General features: G+C 40.9%; 1 protein-coding gene across 5 annotated transcripts in view; it reads left to right on the plus strand.

The window, feature by feature from the left end:
* robo3 (roundabout, axon guidance receptor, homolog 3) overlaps nt 1-22,296 on the plus strand; it is a 121,176-nt gene that overhangs the window by 9,358 nt on the left and 89,522 nt on the right. For all 5 annotated transcript variants that reach the window (XM_079651636.1, XM_079651637.1, XM_079651639.1 and 2 more), the window contains exon 2: nt 20,073-20,399. In XM_079651636.1, the coding sequence (XP_079507762.1) occupies nt 20,073-20,399 (327 nt within the window). The remainder of the gene's footprint in view (nt 1-20,072; nt 20,400-22,296) is intronic.

The following is a 22,296-nucleotide window of genomic DNA, read 5'->3' on the forward strand; positions in this document are numbered from 1 at the left end:
TCAAAACCAATGTTCCTTAAAATTCTCTTTAGCAATGTGAATACACACCTATCCACTTTTCCCTTCCTCTGCAATGTTATCACACGCATAAATAAGGGATCCTCCACTACTATAGTTACACATCCTGAGTGTTCATTTATTATCACGGCTCATCATAATCTAGTCTCCTTAAAGTGCCAGCAGTATCATCATGAACAATGATCAATGACTTTTATAAAAAGTAAAAGCACGCTCCCCGGATCCATCCAACTAGAAAGAGAAAGACAGAGCAGCATGTCAGTGAGTCATTTCAGAACTGCCCATCATCATTCTCTGCTGAAGCCTAATATATACATTTCATGGAGATCATTTCAAGTTTGACTTGGAATAAAATTGAGTTTAAACTTTAAATCACTCCCATCTTTACTCTACTTTTGTAAACTCTGACATAGGTTATCACATATTATTGCTCACAGTTAATGCGTGATTTAAAAACAACCGCCTGAGTTCATTTATTATTTTAATAGTATGTAAACATTTTTTATTTTGAGGTATGGACTCAGGAAGTCCCCGTCTCGACCCCTCCCTCCCTCTGAGGGACTTGTGGTCCATGTGGTCAGATGGGTAGATAGCAGACAGGCTGTGTGTGTTTGTGTGTTTAAGTGTGTGTGTGTGAGTGACACACAACCATGAGTAGCTAATCTTGAAATATGCTACCGTGGGACAGGAAACCTTCCAATTTCCCCTCAGCTGTAAGAGCTGCCTGTGGTGTCCAGCAGACACTGGAGGATTCCCCCAAACCAGCCCATTCTGTTCATTGCTTTGCCTTTACTGGGCTAACCTAAATGGAGATGGGAATGGATGACATATTTTTGTAGGCCGACCTCGAAGTTAGCATCAACATGGCTACGCCAACAACAAGGCATGGGATTTTTCCATAGGATTTACGTTTTGTACAGCTTCAGTCTTAACGTGTTAACAGCACTTGTGTAATAGTTGAAGTGTAAATGCAATCTATTGTACAGAGGTAAAGGCTTCAGTGTTATGACATTTTAATAGTCTCATTTAGCCACTTAATCAACTGATGTACAAAGACATTCACCATAGGGTATTAACTGACTTATTTTATGTCGTAAAACAAAAGGTGGAAATCTCTTCAGCTTGTGTTGTTAACCACTGACCTTATTTAGGGCACCTGACAAAAACACCTTTACAAAAACTGTTGCATTTGAGGCGGAAGGACCAGAAGTGGTAATGGAGTCATTTGGTCTAGGGACCACTATGTTGATCGAAAACTGGTGATAATTGTTTTTCTCCAGTTTGAAGATGTACTCTTAAATCCCTTGCTGCAGTATTCTCCTCTACTCTCTCCAATCAGAGCAAACTCTAATGAATAGTGGAAATGTGGTTCCCACATACAAAAAGAAACCTTGCTGGAGTCAGTGGAGAAGGTGTTGCTTGTTACTTGCGGGCTACTGGAACTCATTCTGACAACCTCTGGCTAGATTTATGAAAACTTGAAGGCTGCTGGACTGGGTTTGAGTCCTCAGGACTGACTCTTGTCAATGCTACTTTAAGTAGCATTCACAGTTTTCTGGATGAGAATAGTTGAGCCAAACCAACCTCCGCCGTATGGATGTAGATATTGGACGTTTCTCAGAGTCCAGTACTTAGTATTTTTAGTATTTATTATAATCATATTTTGTGTTATTCATATTAGAATGTGCTGCAAGGAATGTACTCCACACATTCAAAGAAGACTGTTAAATGTTTCTGGAGATGCTTTTCTGCCCATTATGAGTTCTTTTATTATTTGGAAATAAATCAAAATGAATCCCAAGCCTCTCAGCCAGGGCAGGAATTTCACGAGGGCCACGAGGGCCATGGCCCTCGTGCCCTCCCACTTTGGCCTTGTGCCCTTAAAAATGATATCTGCCATAAGGCCACAGTGGCCTTGATGCCCTCTCTGACTAAGTTTTGTGGTTTAGCAGTCTGCCTCTTTTCTGACACGGCTTCAACACCAGCATATTTTGAAGGAGGAAAAAAAAATCAGCGGTGCGCTTGATTTGAGCCTGGAATGCACCGCTCGAACGGTCTATGATGACAGTTGACATCAGTCTAGGACCTATCTCCGCCCACCCCCTCACGCGTCCGTGTGCGTAGGACGGTCTAGGACCAAGCTAGCTGATTCTCCGCTCAAGAAAAGGCTGAGGTGAGGTAAGGTTTTGTGATGATCCTGTTTGCCGTTAAGTTTTTCATTTGTCCAGCTTTAAGTGTAATTTTATGGATAACATTACTATTTCTTGCTCGTATGGTAATGCATAATTATAATATTTTGAAGTGTTTTTGTTACTACTTGGATAAGTTATCAGGGCTCGTACGGGTGCTTGAAATCCTTGAAAATGCTTGAATTTTTACGAGGTGTTTTCATGACTTGAAAAGTGCTTGAATTTTGGGAATGGTGCTTGGATTTGAGATAAAGTGCTTGAAATTGTAAATGCTTTACTTTTACAATAAATTGCTGTCCGACTGAATAGTTCGCTTTTTAGATTAAAAGAAAATAAAGAAGTCGGAGCGCGCTTAGTTGCTTCGCTTCTACATAAAACAGCTCCGCTCCGGCCTTCCCGCGCTATGCGCGCGACCTGCACGTGTTTTATTTGTGTGACCTGGGCATTCTAATGAGAGAATGACAGTATGCCAGGAGGTTGCTGTTTTAACGAGCGTTGGCTATCCGAAAAGAAATACAAGCTGTGGCTAAAACGAGGATCAACCCAACGATTCGCCTTCTGCACAGTTTGCCACAAAGAATTTCAATTATTCGCGATGGGAGAGTCTGCGCTGACGAGCCATATGAAAGGTAAGCCGTAGTAGAGCATTTTGGATTAGCCTAACGTTGCATGTTACGTTTGTTTAAGCTAGTAACGTTAGCGAACTCGATGTGGATAATTGCTTATGCAGGTGACAATAATAAAAAGGAGCGTACCTATGTCAGTATGTGCGACAGTCGCCATCCTGTGGTTTTCAGAGGATGAAGCACATAAAAGCAATGTATTTCTACTGGTAGTATTTTTCGTGCCTAAACTTGCTCCATCGAAATCAGTCACATTGACCCGAAGACACATTTTGAGTTATACACTGTTGGAAAGAGGATATTCCTAGCTTTCTAACGGAGGAAACATATTTTCATTTGTATTACTGGTCTGGGGGAAGCTCGCGAGTGTGTGTTTGTGTGTATTGTGTTAGTTTCCCGGGGAAAACACTCACGAGAAACACCGGCTGTTGTTATGCCTGCTTTGACGTAAAGTTACTCCGTTCTCTGCTTGTAATTATGCCGTTACAAGCTTCAAAGTTGTATTTATCATCTGAATTTGCCGAAACAAGTTTAATATTCTGAAAGCCAAGACTTTGTTTATTTGAAATCAGAGGAAAAAAACTTTAACGGACCCTGCCGTGTTATCTATGATTACTATACGCCAGGGGTCGGCAACCCCTGGCACGCGTGCCAGCATTGGCATAACCAGTGGCACACTAGGAATAAGTGGAATAAGTGTGCAAAATATTTAAATTAATTTTCGGATCCAGAACGCGAGACCGCCGCCAGAGCTCGTCTCCCCGTTACCTGCAGAAGGAAGCCATGCACGCAACGCAGCCCGGCTCTCTTTATCTCCAGTTGACTTTCTGCCGCTTTCCTCTGTGGTGCAGTGCTGATCTTTTTACCACGGAGGAAAGCACTTCACTAATTGCAGTAACCATAAGGAGCTGTACAAATGCCGCAGTTTTTGCGTGGCTGTGTATTTAGTTGAAAGCCCAGTGGCGATCTGCTCATCTCTCATCGAAATAATATGCTACAAAGGGGCGGACTGGCCATCTGTGTGTAGAACTTTCCTGTCGGCTCCCAGACCGTAGTCGAGGAGGGCAGAAGCAACAAGCTTCAGGTTCAATAACCCACTTTAGCTTAAATGACTGGAGAGAGGCGAGCTCTTCTTGGGAGGACGTTGCATTTATTTAGCTGTTCTTCTGTTTCACAAAATACATCACAGAGCTCTGTTTTTCTGCTTTCGCCTTTCACTTCCAGAAACATACACCTTCCCTCACTGTCGCTCTACCATCCACAAACACACATGCACAAGCCGCACCCCTCTCTCTCTCTCTTAAAGGGACAGCGATCTCATCTCACTCTGCATGACCCTAATATCATAACATTTGTGCTCTGGAGAATCACAGAACGGACGATCGTCCTTATTATTAGGCCGTTTAAACCAACTATTTAAATGTGTTTGTTAAATTCGGCATCATGTAAGTTGCGCTGACAGGTCCACACACTGCTTCCCCGCAGCGAGGCTCCCCCGCCCTCCAGCTGATAGTTGACGAGCGTCAAGCTCCTCAACCCCCCCCCCGTTGATAATTATCGATTGTTGGCACGCTGATAACATTTTTAAAATGGCACTTCATATCAAAAAGGTTGCCGACCCCTGCTATACGCCATACATTCATAATGTCAGCGGGAGGGAGGGGGGAGCATCGCTACGTAAAAGCATTAGTGCGAGGGAGAGCTGTCATCTTCCCTTTACAAGCTTCAAACATGTATTTATCGGGAGATTTTGGCAATAAAAGTTTCATATTCTGCAAAAAATTCCCTGGAAACCTCCAAAACCCTTACACAGAAAGAGGATCTCTGCACACGCTTTTTTTTATATCAGCTTTGTGTTTCAATGGTTTTGTCCTAACCTTGGAGAGCCGTATGTTTACTGCCACCCTAAAAAGGACCTCAAAAATGTTAAAAATGTTAATGAAGAATTTATTGAAAAGTTAGTTGGCTGATTGTTTTATATTGGCTCAGCCAGGTTATATGGGATGCCCAGTCTACTATATATGATATGGGTCACTCATTTTACAATATTAAACTTTGTTTTCTTATCTTTAATTTGTCATCCTTATGTAGAATGCTATTACGAAACACACATTTGGTTGTTTATAGCATAAAGAACATCGGATTTAATGTGAGGTAGGGAAATAATCATTTGAGTATAAATATGTGCATATAAATATGTAATTTACAACAGCTGTACGCTGCTTGAAAAGCTTGAAAATGCACCTTGAAAATGCTTGAAAAGTGCTTGAATTTGACTTTGGAAAAGGTGTAAGAACCCTGAGTTATGTTGCAGTTGTGTTCTTTTTTTATTATTATCTAGTGCAGTGGTCACCAACCTTTTTAAGCCCAAGATCACCGACCTCTGCCTAGGTGAAAGGCGAGATCTACCTATTGCAGAATTGAGTGAAAAAGACGGCCCAGACAGTGCTTCCAATTTGAGTGCATCTGAATTACTGTTACAATGAAGGCTCCATAATCAGCTCACAGCATATAGGCAGGGGTAAAGTGCTATGACCGAGTGGGGGGCGGACCTCACCTCCCCTAGGTCCTCACCTCCTCTAGGGGGGTCCGGGGGGATGCTCCCCCGGGAAGATTTGTTTTTGAAGATGAAAGCATCAATCTGGTGCACTTTGAGAGCAACATGAAGAGATCTATGGATTCATCTCTCAGCACCCATATGAGACAGAACTGTAAACAGATTTTCTTTTTCTTTATGGATATTTTACAAATCACTCCCCTTTTAAACTGTATTCTTGTTTTACTGCCATATAGTATTTCATACCTGTTTTTCATTTATTCTCTTATTGTTTGTATAACTATAATGATCATATGAAGGTGTACCACGGAAATAATCTTTTGAATAATTTGTGACAAAACCGTTCTAATCTAAACACTCAAGAGTCCTTTAGCTCACCTGAGCCCCTCAGTCTGACAGGGGAAAACTCCTCCAGCTTGTTGTGGAAACAGCTCCTTATGTCCATTAGTGCAGCTAGCTAACCAGATGCTAACATCACGGTCCCCGCTAGCACCGGTCCCTCTCTCTCCCTCTCGCCCTCTCTCTCTATCACACTAAATGCGCTATTGCCACACACACACACACACACACACACACACACACACACACACACACACACACACACACACACACACACACACACACACACACACACACACACACACACACACACACACACACACCCCCCTACACACACACCCCCCTACACACACACCCCCCTACACACACACACACACACACACACACACACACACACACACACACACACACACACACACACACACACACACACACACACACACACACACACACACACACACACACACGGAGAGAGAGCCGAGCTTGAATGACACAAGCACACGTGTATTTCCATGCAACTCTCTGATTGGTCTGGTGACTTGCCTCTGTTGCATTCACTGAACACGGGAAATTGCAGTCCTGCCGTTCTCTCTTGTGTCATGATGAGGTTCACATAAAGCACGGTTAATGTATTATATTATTGAGGTGTCTCAAATATACGTCAATCAAGTGGCACCTGCTAACGGGGTGGTGGATGATATGTTTACATCTAAAAACATATTTTTCAAACATTATTACTTTTATTTTATTTTTCTTTCTTTTGTTACTTTTTTTATTAACGGTCCGCGATCTAGCCGCACCACACTCGCGATCGACCGGTCGATCGCGATCGACTGGTTGGTGACTACTGATCTAGTGCTAGGCAGTTAGCGCTGTGTTGTTAGCTGTCAAAGACCTCTGTGCAGACTTATTTGACTACCGGCGATCGCAGACGGAAGTTCAAAGTTTGCTGCTCGTTTATATCGCCCAATTTTCAAAACGCGATCAAAATACCCATTCACATGTCTTGTGGCATGCCTGAACTTTCTACATACGACATTGTGCGTCACCATAGTAGGGAAACTTTCCTCCCATTATGGTCCAGATTCTTGTTGGAGAAGGGAAGAATGTACCCCAATCTGCTGCACCTAATACAAATAGTCCTAGTTTTTCCTGTCTCTACCTCTCAAGTTGAACGGCAGTTCTCAGTAATGAAGAGAATGCAGGGCGATTGGCGTTTAAGCCTGCACACTTCAACAATTGAAGATCTACTCCTCATCAAATCCCAGGGTTGTGCTCCTGCTGAATATCAAAGTGATGAAGCTGCGGCAAGATGGTGGGCAGCTGGCATCAACAAAAGGAGTCCCAATATTCATCCCTATGGTCAAAGGAACCCCAAAAGTCAAAATCTCCCTGACTCGTCATCATCTCCATCTTCAAGTGACTCAGAATAAGGACGCACCTTGACGTAGGCCCACTTCCAAAGTCTCACAGTGAGCCAAACATGTCTGTGCTATAAGAATCCTTGGTAGTTTTAATAAAGAATTTGTTTAATTGCGATTTGGTGTCCATTGAATGCTTAATAAATATATATAAAAGTATTGTAAATGCATATACAATCGTAGTCACTTCATATCATATGTTAAATCATTGTTTTAATTTATGGCCTTGGTGCCCTGGCTTTTGGCCTTTGTGCCCTTAAAAAATTGACAACTCAAAAGGCCAAGTGGCCTTGCCCCTAAAATGACGAAATTCCAGGCCTGCTCTCAGCCATGTTTTAGCATGAGTAAAACGTCTGTCAGACCCAACTGTCTGTCCCTGTTGGACCAGAAAGCTGCTTCACCTGTGCAAAAGTAATTGGTGATTGTTTGGAGTTGTTATGGAGTTTCAAGCTTTTCCCTCCAAATGTCCACAATCCCCTCTTGAGCAAAAATAAATGGCTTCAGCCCCTTTTCATGAATTTGTTCACAGCCCCAAGAGAGACATGATGAAAACACCCAATGTCCTTTTGCAAAGTTGACCCTTCCCATTTAGATGCTTAGCATCAACACAGGCTTGTCTCAGTGTGGCTTCACTTTGCATTCTCATGCAAGAGCCTCATGTTGTTGTCCCCACAGGGTCAGAGAGGAGGGGGCTGCAGAGAAAGCACTTCAGCCTGCCTCCCTCACAGCTGCCAATTTAACTCTGAATGCACATTTGCAAATCAATTCCTGAGGCTTCGGTGGAAATCGAGGGAAGGAGGAGGAGGCGACAAAGCCGTAAAACAACAAATTCTTTAGGAGGGAGGCCGGCAAGATAAAAATAATTGCAGATGAGGGGGATAAGGAGAAGGGGAGTTGTTCTACTGCCCTCTCCTCTGCTACCTTTAGAGATTAACATTCTGTTCAGCAGAAGAAACTTTTTTATACTTGAAGTTCAGTTTAAACTTTTTGTTATCACATTGGGTGAGAGGCTGGTTATCTTGACTGCAGTGTGAGGGTTAGCTCAGTTTAGCCTTATTGTAGTTGCTAAGCTAGAACATGGTTTAATATTCCTTTTTTACCACAACTCCAGAGTGATAAGGAGTGCAGGCTTTTGATTGACTCTTAAGTCCTTCCTGCAGAATGAAAAGCATTTCTCCACCTGTCTGGGAGAGAGACATGATGGGGCTGAGGTGCCATCCATGCTTTATGTCCTCTCCCCTGCAGGGTGGGAGTGAACATACACCGCCTTGGTTTGAGAATGAGTCCTGCTGGACCTTCAGCAGGAGCAGCACTGAGAGTTTAATATATATGTCATATCACGCCGACATCTCCAAATGATGCCATCTGTGCTTGACAAAGGTGTGCAACTTCTGTACCAAATCAATGTGAACATTCAGAAAGCTGCCAAGGCAACACTGACAATAGAACATATTTTTGGGAATCAGTAAAACTCACAACACATCACGGAGACATCACCTATGTTTTCCCTAATCATGCTACATAGTGAACACTAGGGCTGCAACTAACGATTATTTTGGTAGTCGACTAATCTAACGATTATTTTTTCGATTAGTCGACTAATCTAACGATTATTTCTGTCACACCCTCCATCTCTGCTTCCTGTGGGCACGGCTCCTTTTCCGGGCTCCAGTGCATGTTCTACCTCAAGTCTGCACACCTGTGAATGTCACCCTGTTGTCCAGTCCCAGGATCAATTCAATCGCATTTTATTCTTGTCATTTCGCAGACCCTTGTTAATTATTATTTTAAGTTTGGAATTAATTACAGCGTCCATAAAGCTCTAGTGTGCTCTACTACGCTGTAAGCTTGGCGCTGTTTAGCAGCTCGTTGGTGGACACGCAGCCTCAACATAACTGAAATAGCGTTTGCTTAGCAAGCATTAACCATGAGACGTTCTGTTTTCCAACATGTAAGCTAACGTAAACATGACTATGGCTAACTTGCTCAAACTTACCCATGATCCAAAGTAGCAGTCCTCACGGTTCCAGGGTGCTTGCGTTTTAAATGCTCGTGCATCACTGTAGTGCTGCCGTGGAATGCCAATTCCCCTTTACAAATTCTGCATTTCACTGACTTCTTTGGCTTGTCGTCTGTGAAATACTCCCACACTTTCGAAACTCTCGGTCTCGCTTTTTTGAGCTCTTCATCACCCTCATTCTCTCTCCTTTCCGCCATCGTTCGTATTCTTTCTTCTTTGTTGTTAGTACAGAATGCAGTCATGGCAGACAATGGAGAGTATACTGCCCCCAGCACTTCCTGTAGTGCATTGCAGTTACAAATGAACATTTGCGCAGTTTTGAATTAACGTTACCGGCTCTCTGATTGTTTTTATACGACGCGTCGACACTAAAATTCCGCGTCGACGAATTTTTATGATCGACGTCGTCGATTATGTCGACTAATCGTTGCAGCCCTAGTGAACACAACACATCTGTGTTGAAATGAGAAGAGCAGATCTAGTGAATTCTAGCTGTATAGCATTCGGTGAACATAGGTTTGTTGTTGATCTACAGTATACTTTTTTAGGGCCAAAACTTTGAAAGGAGATATTTCACAGTACTATAACATTGATATTCAAGAGGGAATTAGGATCCATTTAACAAAGATCCGTATGCAAATGGTAATGTGTTATTAAACGGATTGTATGTTTAAGTACTTTAGATTTTATGTTATGTTCTTGTTTTTTTAAATAGTATCAAATTGGAATCAAGGATCATGGATTTTCACTGGTATTGGTATTGATTACTAAATTCCTGGTGTCGCAACATACCTGGAAGATAGTGCCAGAGAAATGCAGTCGAGGAAAGGTAAAGGTTGAAGTGGATATTCATCTTTCATATGATGCTGTTGAGATGCAGAGAACAACCTGTCATCTTAAACTGATATCTTGTTGAAATGAACTTTTCATAGCGCTCCATACTCTGATTTAGACCTTCCCCACACACTTTGTTTTGTTTGGCATCATCATTTATTTGTTAAAAATATATACCAAAGTTGTCAAGAACCTAATCCCCCCCATACAAATAATAATGATTTCCCCATCAGATGGCCTTTCAATGCAAGTCAACAGTCCTGGAGCTCTGTGTGTGAGTTACTGGCTGTTGTTCTGATGCTGCTGTCAGAGGAAGTCAATCTGCTTAAGGATGAAAGCCCACTTGTGTTTGTGGTGAAATAAAGCTAGGAGAGTTGGCAGGGTTAAGGGGGGGGCTGTAGATCTTTGGCAGTGGTGCTCTGTTTTTGATTTATATCAGCAGGAATCACCAAGCCACTTGTTCTCGTACGAGATGAGAAGAGGTTGTGACTCAGCACTTGTCCACCCCCCCCCCCCTTCCCTTATAGAGAGGACATTGCAGCAGAGTGTGAGCTCCCTTTGGCTTCTTCAAACTGGTCTCATTTATCTTTGCACACTATTTCTCCGTCACCCTCTGGCTTAACACTCTTCCCATTTTCCCAGTCAAAATGTCTTTGAAGTTGTTTGACAGTAATTCCCTCTCTGTGTATGCATTTGTCTTAGTATTTGAATATATTATCTATTCAGATAGTGCTAGTATGAGCCTTTTTGATTTTGGGTCTGTCAGTTCGGACATATCAGAGTCTGAGTGGAGGCGATTAAAGGAAAGTGCTTTGTTTTCATCTGCTGTATTGATACATAAATAACTTTGTATAAAGACAAGCTAATGGAATGTTAGCTAACTGAGGCAAGTGCCCATGGTTTGACATTGGTGTGAATGGTGGGTCTCCCATAGGTGTTTCCTAGGGCTGAGAACATATTCATCAAACTATCCAGAGCCCTTGTACCCTGAAGCGAGGATTCCTCATGTTTTCCAAACCATGTATGCACGTTTTATTTATTTTGAATGATCACTTGTCAGTTTTATCCGCTAAAGTCAAGATATTAAAACTGACAGGAGGGCTGACAGCTACCAGATTTATAAAGGAAATCACACACACATCCTTCAAGTGTACGACACCATTCTTTTCGCATGGGAATTAAGTGAACATTTAATATTTTCTACATAATGTCAAACACACTCTGGCTCTCACTGTCTTGAATCTCATCCCTGTGGTTTCGTTAGCTCATATGTAGCTTTGAGAGTTTCTGCCACCCTGCTGCAGAGCTCCACAGACAGGAGAGAGAGCTAATAGGCCCTTAGAGGGTCCGGACTTTCCTATCAGACAACCATTCACACTCTCCAGACTCCAGCTGTCCATTTGACCTGATTTGAGTCCATCTTTCCCAGCCTTATCCGTTATCACGTCTACACTCACTGTGAGCTATAGCTGGGGAATACTTGAACTTCAGAGATGTAAATGTCCCTGAGTGCAGTCAGTCCTCCACTGTCACACTAATGTACAGCCTGCAGCACGATCACTATCATTACAGCGTGGATTCTAAAGACTCTCAAAATCATCTCGATTCAGTCACAGTTATTATTTTTCTGTTTCCCCAGGCTGAGCTGTGTATGACGTCCCAGAGCAGGAAGCAGTGTAGAGGGTAGCGGAGAGATGCTTTCAGCCGGTCCTCAGATGAGGCGTATCATCTGTAGCTCAGTGTCACGTTTAGCTCAGTAAACGCTGTGGTCTCTAACTCTTTAAAAACCTTCACTTTACATTTCCACATGGCTTGTTCCAACGAGCTTGTACTGTAACATTTATGAGATAGCTCTTAATTACTCTGACCTGATGACCCCCCCCCCAAACCCTCCCAACCACACACACTCATTCCAGCCATGATATATGATACCTTAAAGCTATTAGATAAACAGTCCATAGTTATTGCTCAGAAACACAAAAGTAGAAGCTGTTGCAAGATTATGGCTATATTAAGATGTTTTTTCCTACGGGTCGTTACCTTGTAAAAGAAAAAAAAAAGAAGACATTTAGCACACCCAATGTCCAATGCTGTGATCATGGATTATAGAATACAAATAAAAAAACATCACAGAAAATGTTGTGTTTTAGTACAGGTTACATTGAAAGTAGTTAACCTAGTGATCCATGAAGACTCACCCTGACCACTTTAACTACAACCACTTCCATTCTTATGAATCATTCATCATGAGAATAAATGTAGTAGCACATCAAATATATGATATTGTATGCATATTCTAATAGTCAGCAGACTAAATTATTAGAAAGAATCAAAACTATTGTTGATGAATCACGCCCACGCAAAATCAATGTCAGACAATATAGAAGATGTTCAGTTTAATTGTTAAGTTTTTAAACAATTCAGCTGTTTGACCTCATGATGCCTCCCATTCAACACATACAAGGCTAATATACTGTTAATGTCTAGTTAAGAAAAAAAGATGAGACAAAGAAAGGAAGGTGTTTTTCCTATAATGTCAGTGGAATATAACCTAAATGGTATATTTAAACATTCTGCTGCTGGAAGTAGATTTCAGACATTAACCAGCTGCAATTTGATTCTTGCTAAGAGCAACATCAAAGCCTCAAAACCATTTCCTCCGTTTTTCAAAACTTCCTATTTCTCTATCTCGGTGAAAGTAATTGCAGTGAGAGCAGTGCAATCAGACGGCACTTTATATTCCATCAGCCACAGGAACTAGCTCCATCTTAATTCCCTAAACCTCATGCAGGATGTGTAAGTTTGAGGGCAAATATTCAGACTCATTTATTCCTATGGATTCATCTTCTTTTTTGTCCTCTGTGTTTTTGTTTCAAAATGTAACCTTAAGCCAAAGAGATGTTATAGAATAGATAACCAAACATGTCAGTGGACTCCTGACTCCTGAATCCAACCTTATAGATAAATATATCTATACTTTCTTTATCCAAAGTTTGGAAATTTTTTTTTCACATCAGCATTTTGACAGTCTATGTACAAGAATAACAATAATTTTGGTGCTTTTGTTAACTATTTCACAGTTTTTCTGGCCCCATAAAATCAAGGTTGTTAGCGGGCCAACAACCAGGCTGAGTCGGGCTGAGTATGCTAAACTAGAGAGAGAGCAGCCTGTCCTCCAACAAAAAACGAGCATATAGGCCGATTGTTCATGCCCTTATTACGACCCAGAGACAAGTTTTAAAGTGTATGTTGTTTCTTACACGACCACTAAAGGTGCTCTAGTGGTCGTGTAAGAAACAACATGCTCCCGGCCCGTTCATTGCAAACACTCCGGAGGAACGTTTATTCACAAATAACCCTCTCTGGACAATCCTAAATTGTGGAATAGTTTGGCCATTAAAATGCTTTTTGATTAGATTTCTGGCGAGAAGTGTATATTGTACTCTTAGAATCCACGTCCAGTCGATGTGTAGGATCCATAGTTTGATAGATATTACAAAGATGATTTGAGGTCTCGCCAGGATAATGTGTATTCAGCTTCCATGTAAAGTTAGCGTGGGGGAAAACAGTTTTTCCGGTCTCGAAGTTTTCATAATAAAACCGGATATACTCCCCTCACTGTCAAATAATTACACAGTGATATCTGCATTACTCATCCACTAAAAAACATCAGTTTATACTTGTTAATTACACAATATTGATTGGTTTAAATTGTGTACAATGCTTTTGTGTTTTTAACCTTCGATTCAGAGAATTGTTTTTTCTGAGTTTAAACACTACAGTTTCCAAAGACACTACACTACCCAGAATCCCCAGCTTTGTGATTGGATGTTGGAGAGGCAGATTGACAAGGTTACGCTGAGCGTCAAACAGCTCTTTGAAATGGAATGGAACACAGTGGTGTTATCTCATTTAAAACATATAATTAATAAATGGGTGAATTAATATACCCACATGACACCTAAGGTCAGAAGAGCTTTATTTAACAGCTGGTCTTATGTCTGTGACCCCTCCTGTTGTTCATTGATAAGCCTGAAACATGCACTTGTCAAGGTTCAGAGGCAAATATGGCAATGCCATCGATCATCTTAAAGGTCACATGTCATGGCCATTTCCACTGATCATAATGCCATTGTTGAGGTATACTAAAATAGAAAAATACTGTGCAATTTTCCGAACTCACATTGGTTTCGCATACAGCATCTCTGTAAAGTATGTGTATTCAGCAGTATTCACTTTCTCCACTAAACGGCTCACTACAGCTCCCCCCCCCTCGCCCCTCCGTGATTTCCTTGTTTAGCGATACACAGCCAAACACAGCCAAACTCAACCTGAACACACACAAAGTCACAGCCGAAATAAAAATAATAAGTGTGGCTTGATATTGAGTAAGAAAAAGGTTTATAGGTTGATAAACGCTGTGAGAATGGGTCTGCAGAGAGAATTTTGCCAAGATCCCAACTGTCTGTTATCAGCCTGCAGCACGGAGCAGAAATCAGCAGGGCTGCCTGCACTGTGTGCGTGTGTGTGGATTGGTCAATTTGGACCAATCAGCGGGGGCTTAACGTAACGGCTCCACGGACGTAACGTAACGGCTCCACGGATTGGCCCATTTAGTTCCGGGTACGTTCTTTCGTAAGCACGTACCCAGAAGAATCAAATGGATGATGACGTCATGATGACGTTTCACCAACGAGGCGGTTTTGGGGAGGTATTTTCTGTTTTAGAGTTTTACTCGCTCCAGGGTGTACTTTGAGGGTTTTGACTCTGCACACCGTTTACATGCAGAAAAACCTTCATAATACACAAGGGGACGGGTAATAACCGGAAAAGCATGACATGTGACCTTTAAGATAAGATAAGATATACTTTATTGATCCCAAGTTGGGAAATATTTTTGTTACAGCAGCATACTACTTTGTTCTACTCCACTACAATTCAGAGGTTAACCTGGTATTTTTACTCCACTACATGTATTTTAGTTACTTTGCAGATTCTGATTAATGATGTGACATATAAGCAAAACTTAAATCAGACTTTAGTTACACCTAAGTGAAATTCAGGGAAGGTGATTGTCAAGTAAACTCTGCAATATATTTAAGCAATAGCTCACGACAGGCCGTGGTATATGCTCATTATATCACAGCTAAGGGGCGTGGTTCGGCCCGACGCGAAGCGGAGGGTCGACAACCCCCTTAGCTGTGATATAATGAGCATATATCACGGCCTGAAGTGAGCTATTGCTTTTATAAAACGGTTACCAAGTGTGGCAATATGAAAGAAAAATACACACTCTAATTTAAATTGTTTTTATTCGTAAATAATGATGTTCAAAATAAAATAGTCCCTCCGTTGCCTTCTGCACAAAACATAGTGCAAGGTGGTTGCTATGCAACAACACTAACAGCAAGCGAACATATTAGACAGAGAGCGTTGATCCATTATTTGGCTGTTTATTTACATTAATGTGGATGTTGCTGTTTATTGTGCATCCACTGAAAAACTGTCCAGCATCAGTAGCATGGCTTACGTGGTCACTTGTACGGGTTGAGGTTGTTTGAGGCTGTTGCTTGGCGTGGCGAGAATATTGCTCCACTTTCTCCGGTTCCTAGATTCGGCTTCCAGTAGCTCTGGAGAGAGCTTTCGCACCTGCGGCCACTAACGGTCATAATTTCTCTGCTTTGTTTCAAGATCCGCATCAGAAAGCTTTTGAATGGTGCTACTTTTCCAGTTGGTCTACCTGCTCTTCACGTAGCTCTGCATGTCGTAGTTTAGGTGCTTTTTTTTCTGGAGAAAGGCACTGCTCAATCCACTCCTCCATACTATAGTAAGACCCCCCCGGAGGTCGAAGTTAATCTTAAATGTTTCCATTTTATGCTTTGTAAGTTTGTTTCGTAACGGAAGAAATTTAAATATATTTATAAAACTGACAAGTTAAATCAAGCAATCTGATTGGTCGATAGCGTTTTTGCGGACCTCTTTGATTACAGATTTGAAAACATCGTTGCTTGCTTTAAAAGTAGCACAATTCATTATGTTAAACCTTCAAAAGTATCTAGATATCCCTGCCCTAATGCCAAAGGAACTGCACACTGAATATGTTTTGCCGTTTGATGTCTATGTCTGGACCGCTGCGTCAAAAAGGAGGGCTTCTGCCCCGTTACTTCTCCGCTGCTTTCTTGTTCCAGTATGAACGGTATACTGTTTTTCTCAGACGCGGAGGGATACTGACTTGTTGTGAAAAGTAACTTACAATTCTACCCGTGGTATACGCTCAGTATATCACGGCTAAGAACCAATCAGATTGCTTGATTTGACTTGTCCGTTTTATAATGGACGTTAAGTACTTTGTCAGACTTCATATTTATCTGTGGATAACCCCAATGTTTTTTTCTTATTCAAAAGAAGACCTTAACTTAAAGTACTCTTTAATGTTTGAATAAAGCCTTATTAGTTTGTCTGTTTTGCACATCCTCCTGTTAATATCTTTGGACGTCCTGCACTAAACTGTTTTATTGTTGAGATCACTACAGTATCTTCTTGATATTTTCTATTCTATATTTCTATCATGCCTTCTACTTTCCCCCAATTTTGTATGTAGGCTACTTAATATTTAAATGTTTTCATCAAATAAAACGTATTCAACAACAACATTCAATAACGTGCTTTAACCACTAGGTGGTGCGGGTTAAAAAACCAGTGGTGTAGTTCATAAAACATAATAATATCAAACATAATATGACTATTAACTTTATTTTGAAATCAAAACAGAACGGTAAAGGAAAATACAGTCTCTCGATTTGAAGCTTATGCATTGTACCATGAACCTGTATAGACCTGTAACAGTCAACTGCATGAGGAGTTGGAAAGGTAGTTCAGTAAATAATATCTTTAAAAACTACAAAGAAATCCCCCAATTGGATCAAATATAAAAGTCAGCCGAATTAGTGTTGATATTGCATGGAGACGTATTGTGTGAAAATAAATGGAAGATGTTGTTTAATTGCTAATATATTTATGATCCACGTCACATATTCAGTTTTTTGCGGCATTTCTTACAGTTTGTCAAAAGGTCTTCTGATCAGGGCTCTATAAATAAATATCTACGGCAGATATGTAATATTTAATGCAGCCGAACCGTGTATTACAATGCCGTTATGTGATGACTTCCAAAGAGAAAAGCAAGAACACTCGGAATAAAGTATTCTTTTATTTAAAAAAACGTTTTTCGGATTTCACATCGCATAAACAACATATCCCTACATGCATTGCGGCTAAAACAATCGATGTTTTAGCCTATCAAAACCTCTGAAAAAAGAAAGGTATCTCTCAGAATCAAAAGAGAAAAACCTATGGGAAAAACCCAAAAGCATTGTACACAATTTAAACCAATAAATGTTGTATAATTAACAAGGATAAACTGATGTTTTTTAGTGGATGAGTACTGCAGATATCACTGTTAAATCATTTGATCATTGGTTTTATTATGAAAACGTTGAGACCGGAAATACTGTTTTCAACCCGTAAATGTACATGGAGGCTGCCGCATACCTCAAATCATCTTCGTAATATCTTGAACAAACGATATATTTGGTCGTAATAAGGGCCTGAACAATCGGCCCATTTGGTCGTACGAATTGGAGGACTTCAACACGTGTATTTCGGTTTTATTCACGGCATTCATTTTGTTATTCTACAGTATTGTTGTTTTATAGTTATTTTTTAATGTATACAACCCAATTTGTGTTCTTTGAAATTGAAAAGGATATCGCATTGTGTTTGTTACTTTCGTTGCAGTTGTATATGTCTCAAGTGTAATTTGGCTTGGCTTCCTATTTTTTATGGACATGCTTTTATTTTGAAGGAGAGTTAGCGCAGTTGACAGGAAGTTGTTGTTGCTATGGAAACAATGTGACGGAGATTAACGGAGAAAAGTCATATCTACATATAAAGAAAGTACACGATAACGTTTATGGTTAAGTGTTAGGATCCCCCGAAGAGGCACAAGCTCTTACGTTGATATTGGATATTTCAATAAATTCAATTTGGTAGCCGCAGTGCAAACGGATATTCGGATATTCGGGTAGTCTACAGCCCTAGAAAATATACATATTTCAGTAGAAAAGACATATCTATATATATATATATATATTTGAATACAGTGTGTTATGAGCTTGTTAGACATCCCATTCTAAAACCATATAAACAACAATGGCCCTCTTCTGGGAAGGTTTTTCACAAGCTGTAGGATTTGGTCGGTCTTCATTTGTACCATTTATCATTAGCTTTTGGAAGGTTAGTCACTGATTTTTTTTGAGAAGGCATGGCACGCAAAGTACGTTTTTAAAACCTCCCAAAGGTGGTTTAATTTAAAAACTGAATATAATGCCCCTAATGTAGTCATGAATGCTGCATCAATCATCACTGGATTCAAATCAAGCTTTTCTAAAAACACGAGTGTCATGTCACACATCCTGTTGTCTGATCCTTCAGATGCTCTCATGGGAACATTTCACTTAGATTTGTGTACCTCCTTCCATTTGAATGACAGCATGGCGGCACATTTATGTATGAAAAGGAAAGACAGAGGGCAACAAAAAGCAATTTCAAAGCTTGCAAAAACCTGTGGGAATAACATCGCCTGCATCTATATCTGCGTCTGCATTTACTTTGATTATTATAAATAAGAAATCTCACAGAGCTTTGCAAATGACTCCCTTACATTTCCAAAAAACACTTTGAATGTTTTAAGCGTTTTCAAAAAAAGTTTTCATTGGGGTTGGTTGTATATTTTGGTATAATATTTCAGTATTTCAGTCAACCTACCTTCCCATGAGCGTATGAATAGCACATTTCCTCCATGTTTATTCCCCTCCTGCTTCCCCTCTACTGCGGGAGAATTGGGTTTTGTTTTCAATAGATGCAGAATCTAGAGCATGTCATTTCACACGTCCTCTTGATTTATATTTTAATATAATTGTTAGGTAATTACATTACACACTTGCTTCCCACTGCTATGCTTCTGCAATAAAAGTGTGTGTTTTTCTGAGGCTGTTCACACACCAAGCTTTGGCTAAAATGTATACAAATACAGAAAATAGGTTTATCTTGTTCTTCCTACGCCAGTGCAACCACACTTTTTATATACAGCATAGCATCTGTGAACAATCTGAATGTATGTCCTTTTCAATCTGTTGTGGCTTTGGTTTGGAGAGAAGTTGGTACAACCTCAACTGTCAGTCCTGTTGCTGACATATAAACAGCCATATTCTCTAACATGTTTGCACCATAGACTCGATATAAGAAGTTTAAATAGTTACCGTGACATCACCCATTTGGTTTGTCAATTAATGTTTTGAAGACTAGAGTTTGGCTTTTTAGTTGGCACCTTTTATAAACCAAGAAAACATGTTTCCGATTATTCCAACACAACATTAATGCAGCTCAAAAGCCCTTTCTGCCAATGTTCATTCAAGTGAAACATCATATGTCTTATTTGCTCCAAAAGGGTAATTTATAAATAAAGATCTGGCCAGTATTATTTTTTGCCGTCTTGGTTTTGCCGTCTTGGTTTAAAACAACCCAAGCATGACCTGCTTGGCTGATACAAAGTACTTTCTAAAGCAAACAACAAACAGAGCTTGTTCTTAGAGTGTCTTTTAGTACAACTGAAAGCTGCACATTTAATGAGCAACGCTGTGGTGGCAACTCACAAGTTAACCACGCCCTTATATACACTGCTTTATCATGTTTTTTACTCAAAATCTGACCCTCATTTAAAAATGACAAGGCTAACATCATGCCACTTAAAGAATACTTTAACCTAGGCCTTCAGAACATTCACTTCTTAAGAACATGTTTACTGAAGTAACAAATCAAGTGAGAAGTAACATTGTCTCATAAACTCGCCCACTGCTGATCATTAGAGAGAGAGCTGGTTTTAGGGACTTCTGCATTATATTCTCTCTTCAGGCTCAGGGGGTTGCCACCATCAAAACAAAGAATGCTCACTTAGGTGCTGACATTTGGAGGAACTCAAGTTGAACCCTTTCTCTTTTCTCTTACCTCCAGGATCCCGCCCCAGGTTAGAAGATGCCGCTCCTCGGATCGTGGAACACCCGTCTGATCTCATCGTGTCTAAGGGCGAACCGGCCACCCTCAACTGTAAGGCGGAGGGCCGGCCCACTCCAATGGTGGAATGGTACAAAGATGGCGAGCGCGTGGAGACGGATCGAGAGGACCCTCGATCCCACCGGATGCTCTTACCCAGCGGCTCCCTCTTCTTCCTGAGAATTGTTCACGGGAGGCGGAGCAAACCTGATGAAGGTCTCTATGTTTGTGTGGCCCGAAACTACCTGGGAGAGGCAGTCAGTCGCAACGCATCGCTGGAGGTGGCAAGTAAGTCAGAGAACCTCACACACACGGAACAAAAAGGAACTGTGTGTAGGTGTCATGATATTCCACACTCTGGTGGCACATTGGTAGCACTTTTTTCCCCCTACAGTGCCTCAGGTACTGAAAGCTCATGAATAATGGCATCCTGTTGTCCCGGGGATAATAGATAATGTGTTTGGGATGAGCTAAATTCTCGCCAGGGGGATTTTTTACCCCCTAAAATGCTAGATTATGAACAACATATTCATTTTGAAATTGGCAAAAGGAGCGCTGGTTACTTAGCCACCGGTGGCTTGGCTAAATAACTGAGCTCATTGCTAATGTTGCCGAACTGAGGTTCCATTGAGATACATTATGATGAGTTCAATCTCTACTCAGTGAAAATGAGTTTGGGTGAAGGAAAATGATAACGTCATGAACAAACAAACAATGAAAAAGATAATATAGAGCCATTTTCTAATCTTATCAAAAACATGCAGACAGTTATTATGAAGTTAATGTGTGCTAGTGACATCCCTGTGTAGTGGAATACAAGCGTGTGGCGCAGTGGACTAGTGCGTTGGTGTTCAGATCAGGTTCAAACCCCACTGCAGTCAGCATGTCGTTGTGTCCCTGAGACACTTCACCCCAAATAGCTCCTGTGGGGATTGCCCACAGTATTGAGTATGTAAGTCGCTTTGGTGTCAGATCTCCTGGCAGCTTGCACTCAAGATCCACCCCCCACCCTCATCTCTGGCCTCCAACACTTCATCCTATCTCCTCCCCAGCCTCGTTCCCAACATCCTCCCCAACATCCTCCCCAGCCTCAGAACCAGCCTCAGAACCGGCCTCTGAACCGGCCTCGAACCGGCCTCTGATCCGGCCTCTGAACCGGCCTCTGATCCGGCCTCTGAACCAGGTCTGTTTCTATGGGAAGACGACAGCGAGCTCCTCTAAACAGATAAGAGTTGTCGCCACTGGACAGGAAGGCTAAAACAAATCTTCTTCAGGGAGGGGAAGGAAAGGCCACAGTTAGCTGGCAGCTTCTCTGGAGCAGATGTTACTAACTTAAAATACAAAAAGCTCCCGTCAGATGGCTGTCCAACGGACATTTGGTATTTTTTTCACTGCATAACAAAGCTGCTTTTGATCAGCAGCACTTTAATGAAATGCAGATAGGGCCATCTCAAGCTTTAATGTAAGAAAATAACCATAAAGTATCCTCTAGCTTTGTTTTGACAGCAGCAGGTAATTAATAAATGGAGACAGTTTGTATGAATTAAAATATAAAGATGAGTTTATTTATTTATTGCTGTTAAAAATTTACTTCTGACTTCTTTCACAATAGAAAACTAGTGAATGACAAATATCATTGACAGTGATTGAATGTACTGATCATTGTGTGATATTGACAGCCTTCTCACAGAAAGAAAACGTGCCTTTGTTATCCTTATACAGGACTGTCTCAGAAAATTAGAATATTGTGATAAAGTTCTTTATTTTCTGTAATGCAATTTAAAAAAACAAAAATGTCATACATTCTGGATTCATTACAAATCAACTGAAATATTGCAAGCCTTTTATTATTTTAACATTGCTGATTATGGCATACAGCTTAAGAAAACTCAAAAATCCTATCTCAAAAAATTAGAATAGTTCCTCAGACCAAGTAAAAAAAAAAGATTTATAACAGCAAAACACAATCAAACATTTGAAAATGTCCATTAATGCACTCAGTACTTGGTTGGGAATCCTTTTGCACGGATTACTGCATCAATGCGGCGTGGCATGGAGGCAATCAGCCTGTGGCATTGCTGAGGTGTTATGGATGCCCAGGATGCTTCAATAGCGGCCTTTAGCTCATTAGCATTATTGGGTCTGGTGTCTTTCAGCTTCTTCTTCACAATACCCCACATATTCT

Source organism: Notothenia rossii (genome assembly GCF_949606895.1).
Source record: "Notothenia rossii genome assembly, chromosome: 9".
NCBI lineage: Eukaryota > Metazoa > Chordata > Actinopteri > Perciformes > Nototheniidae > Notothenia > Notothenia rossii.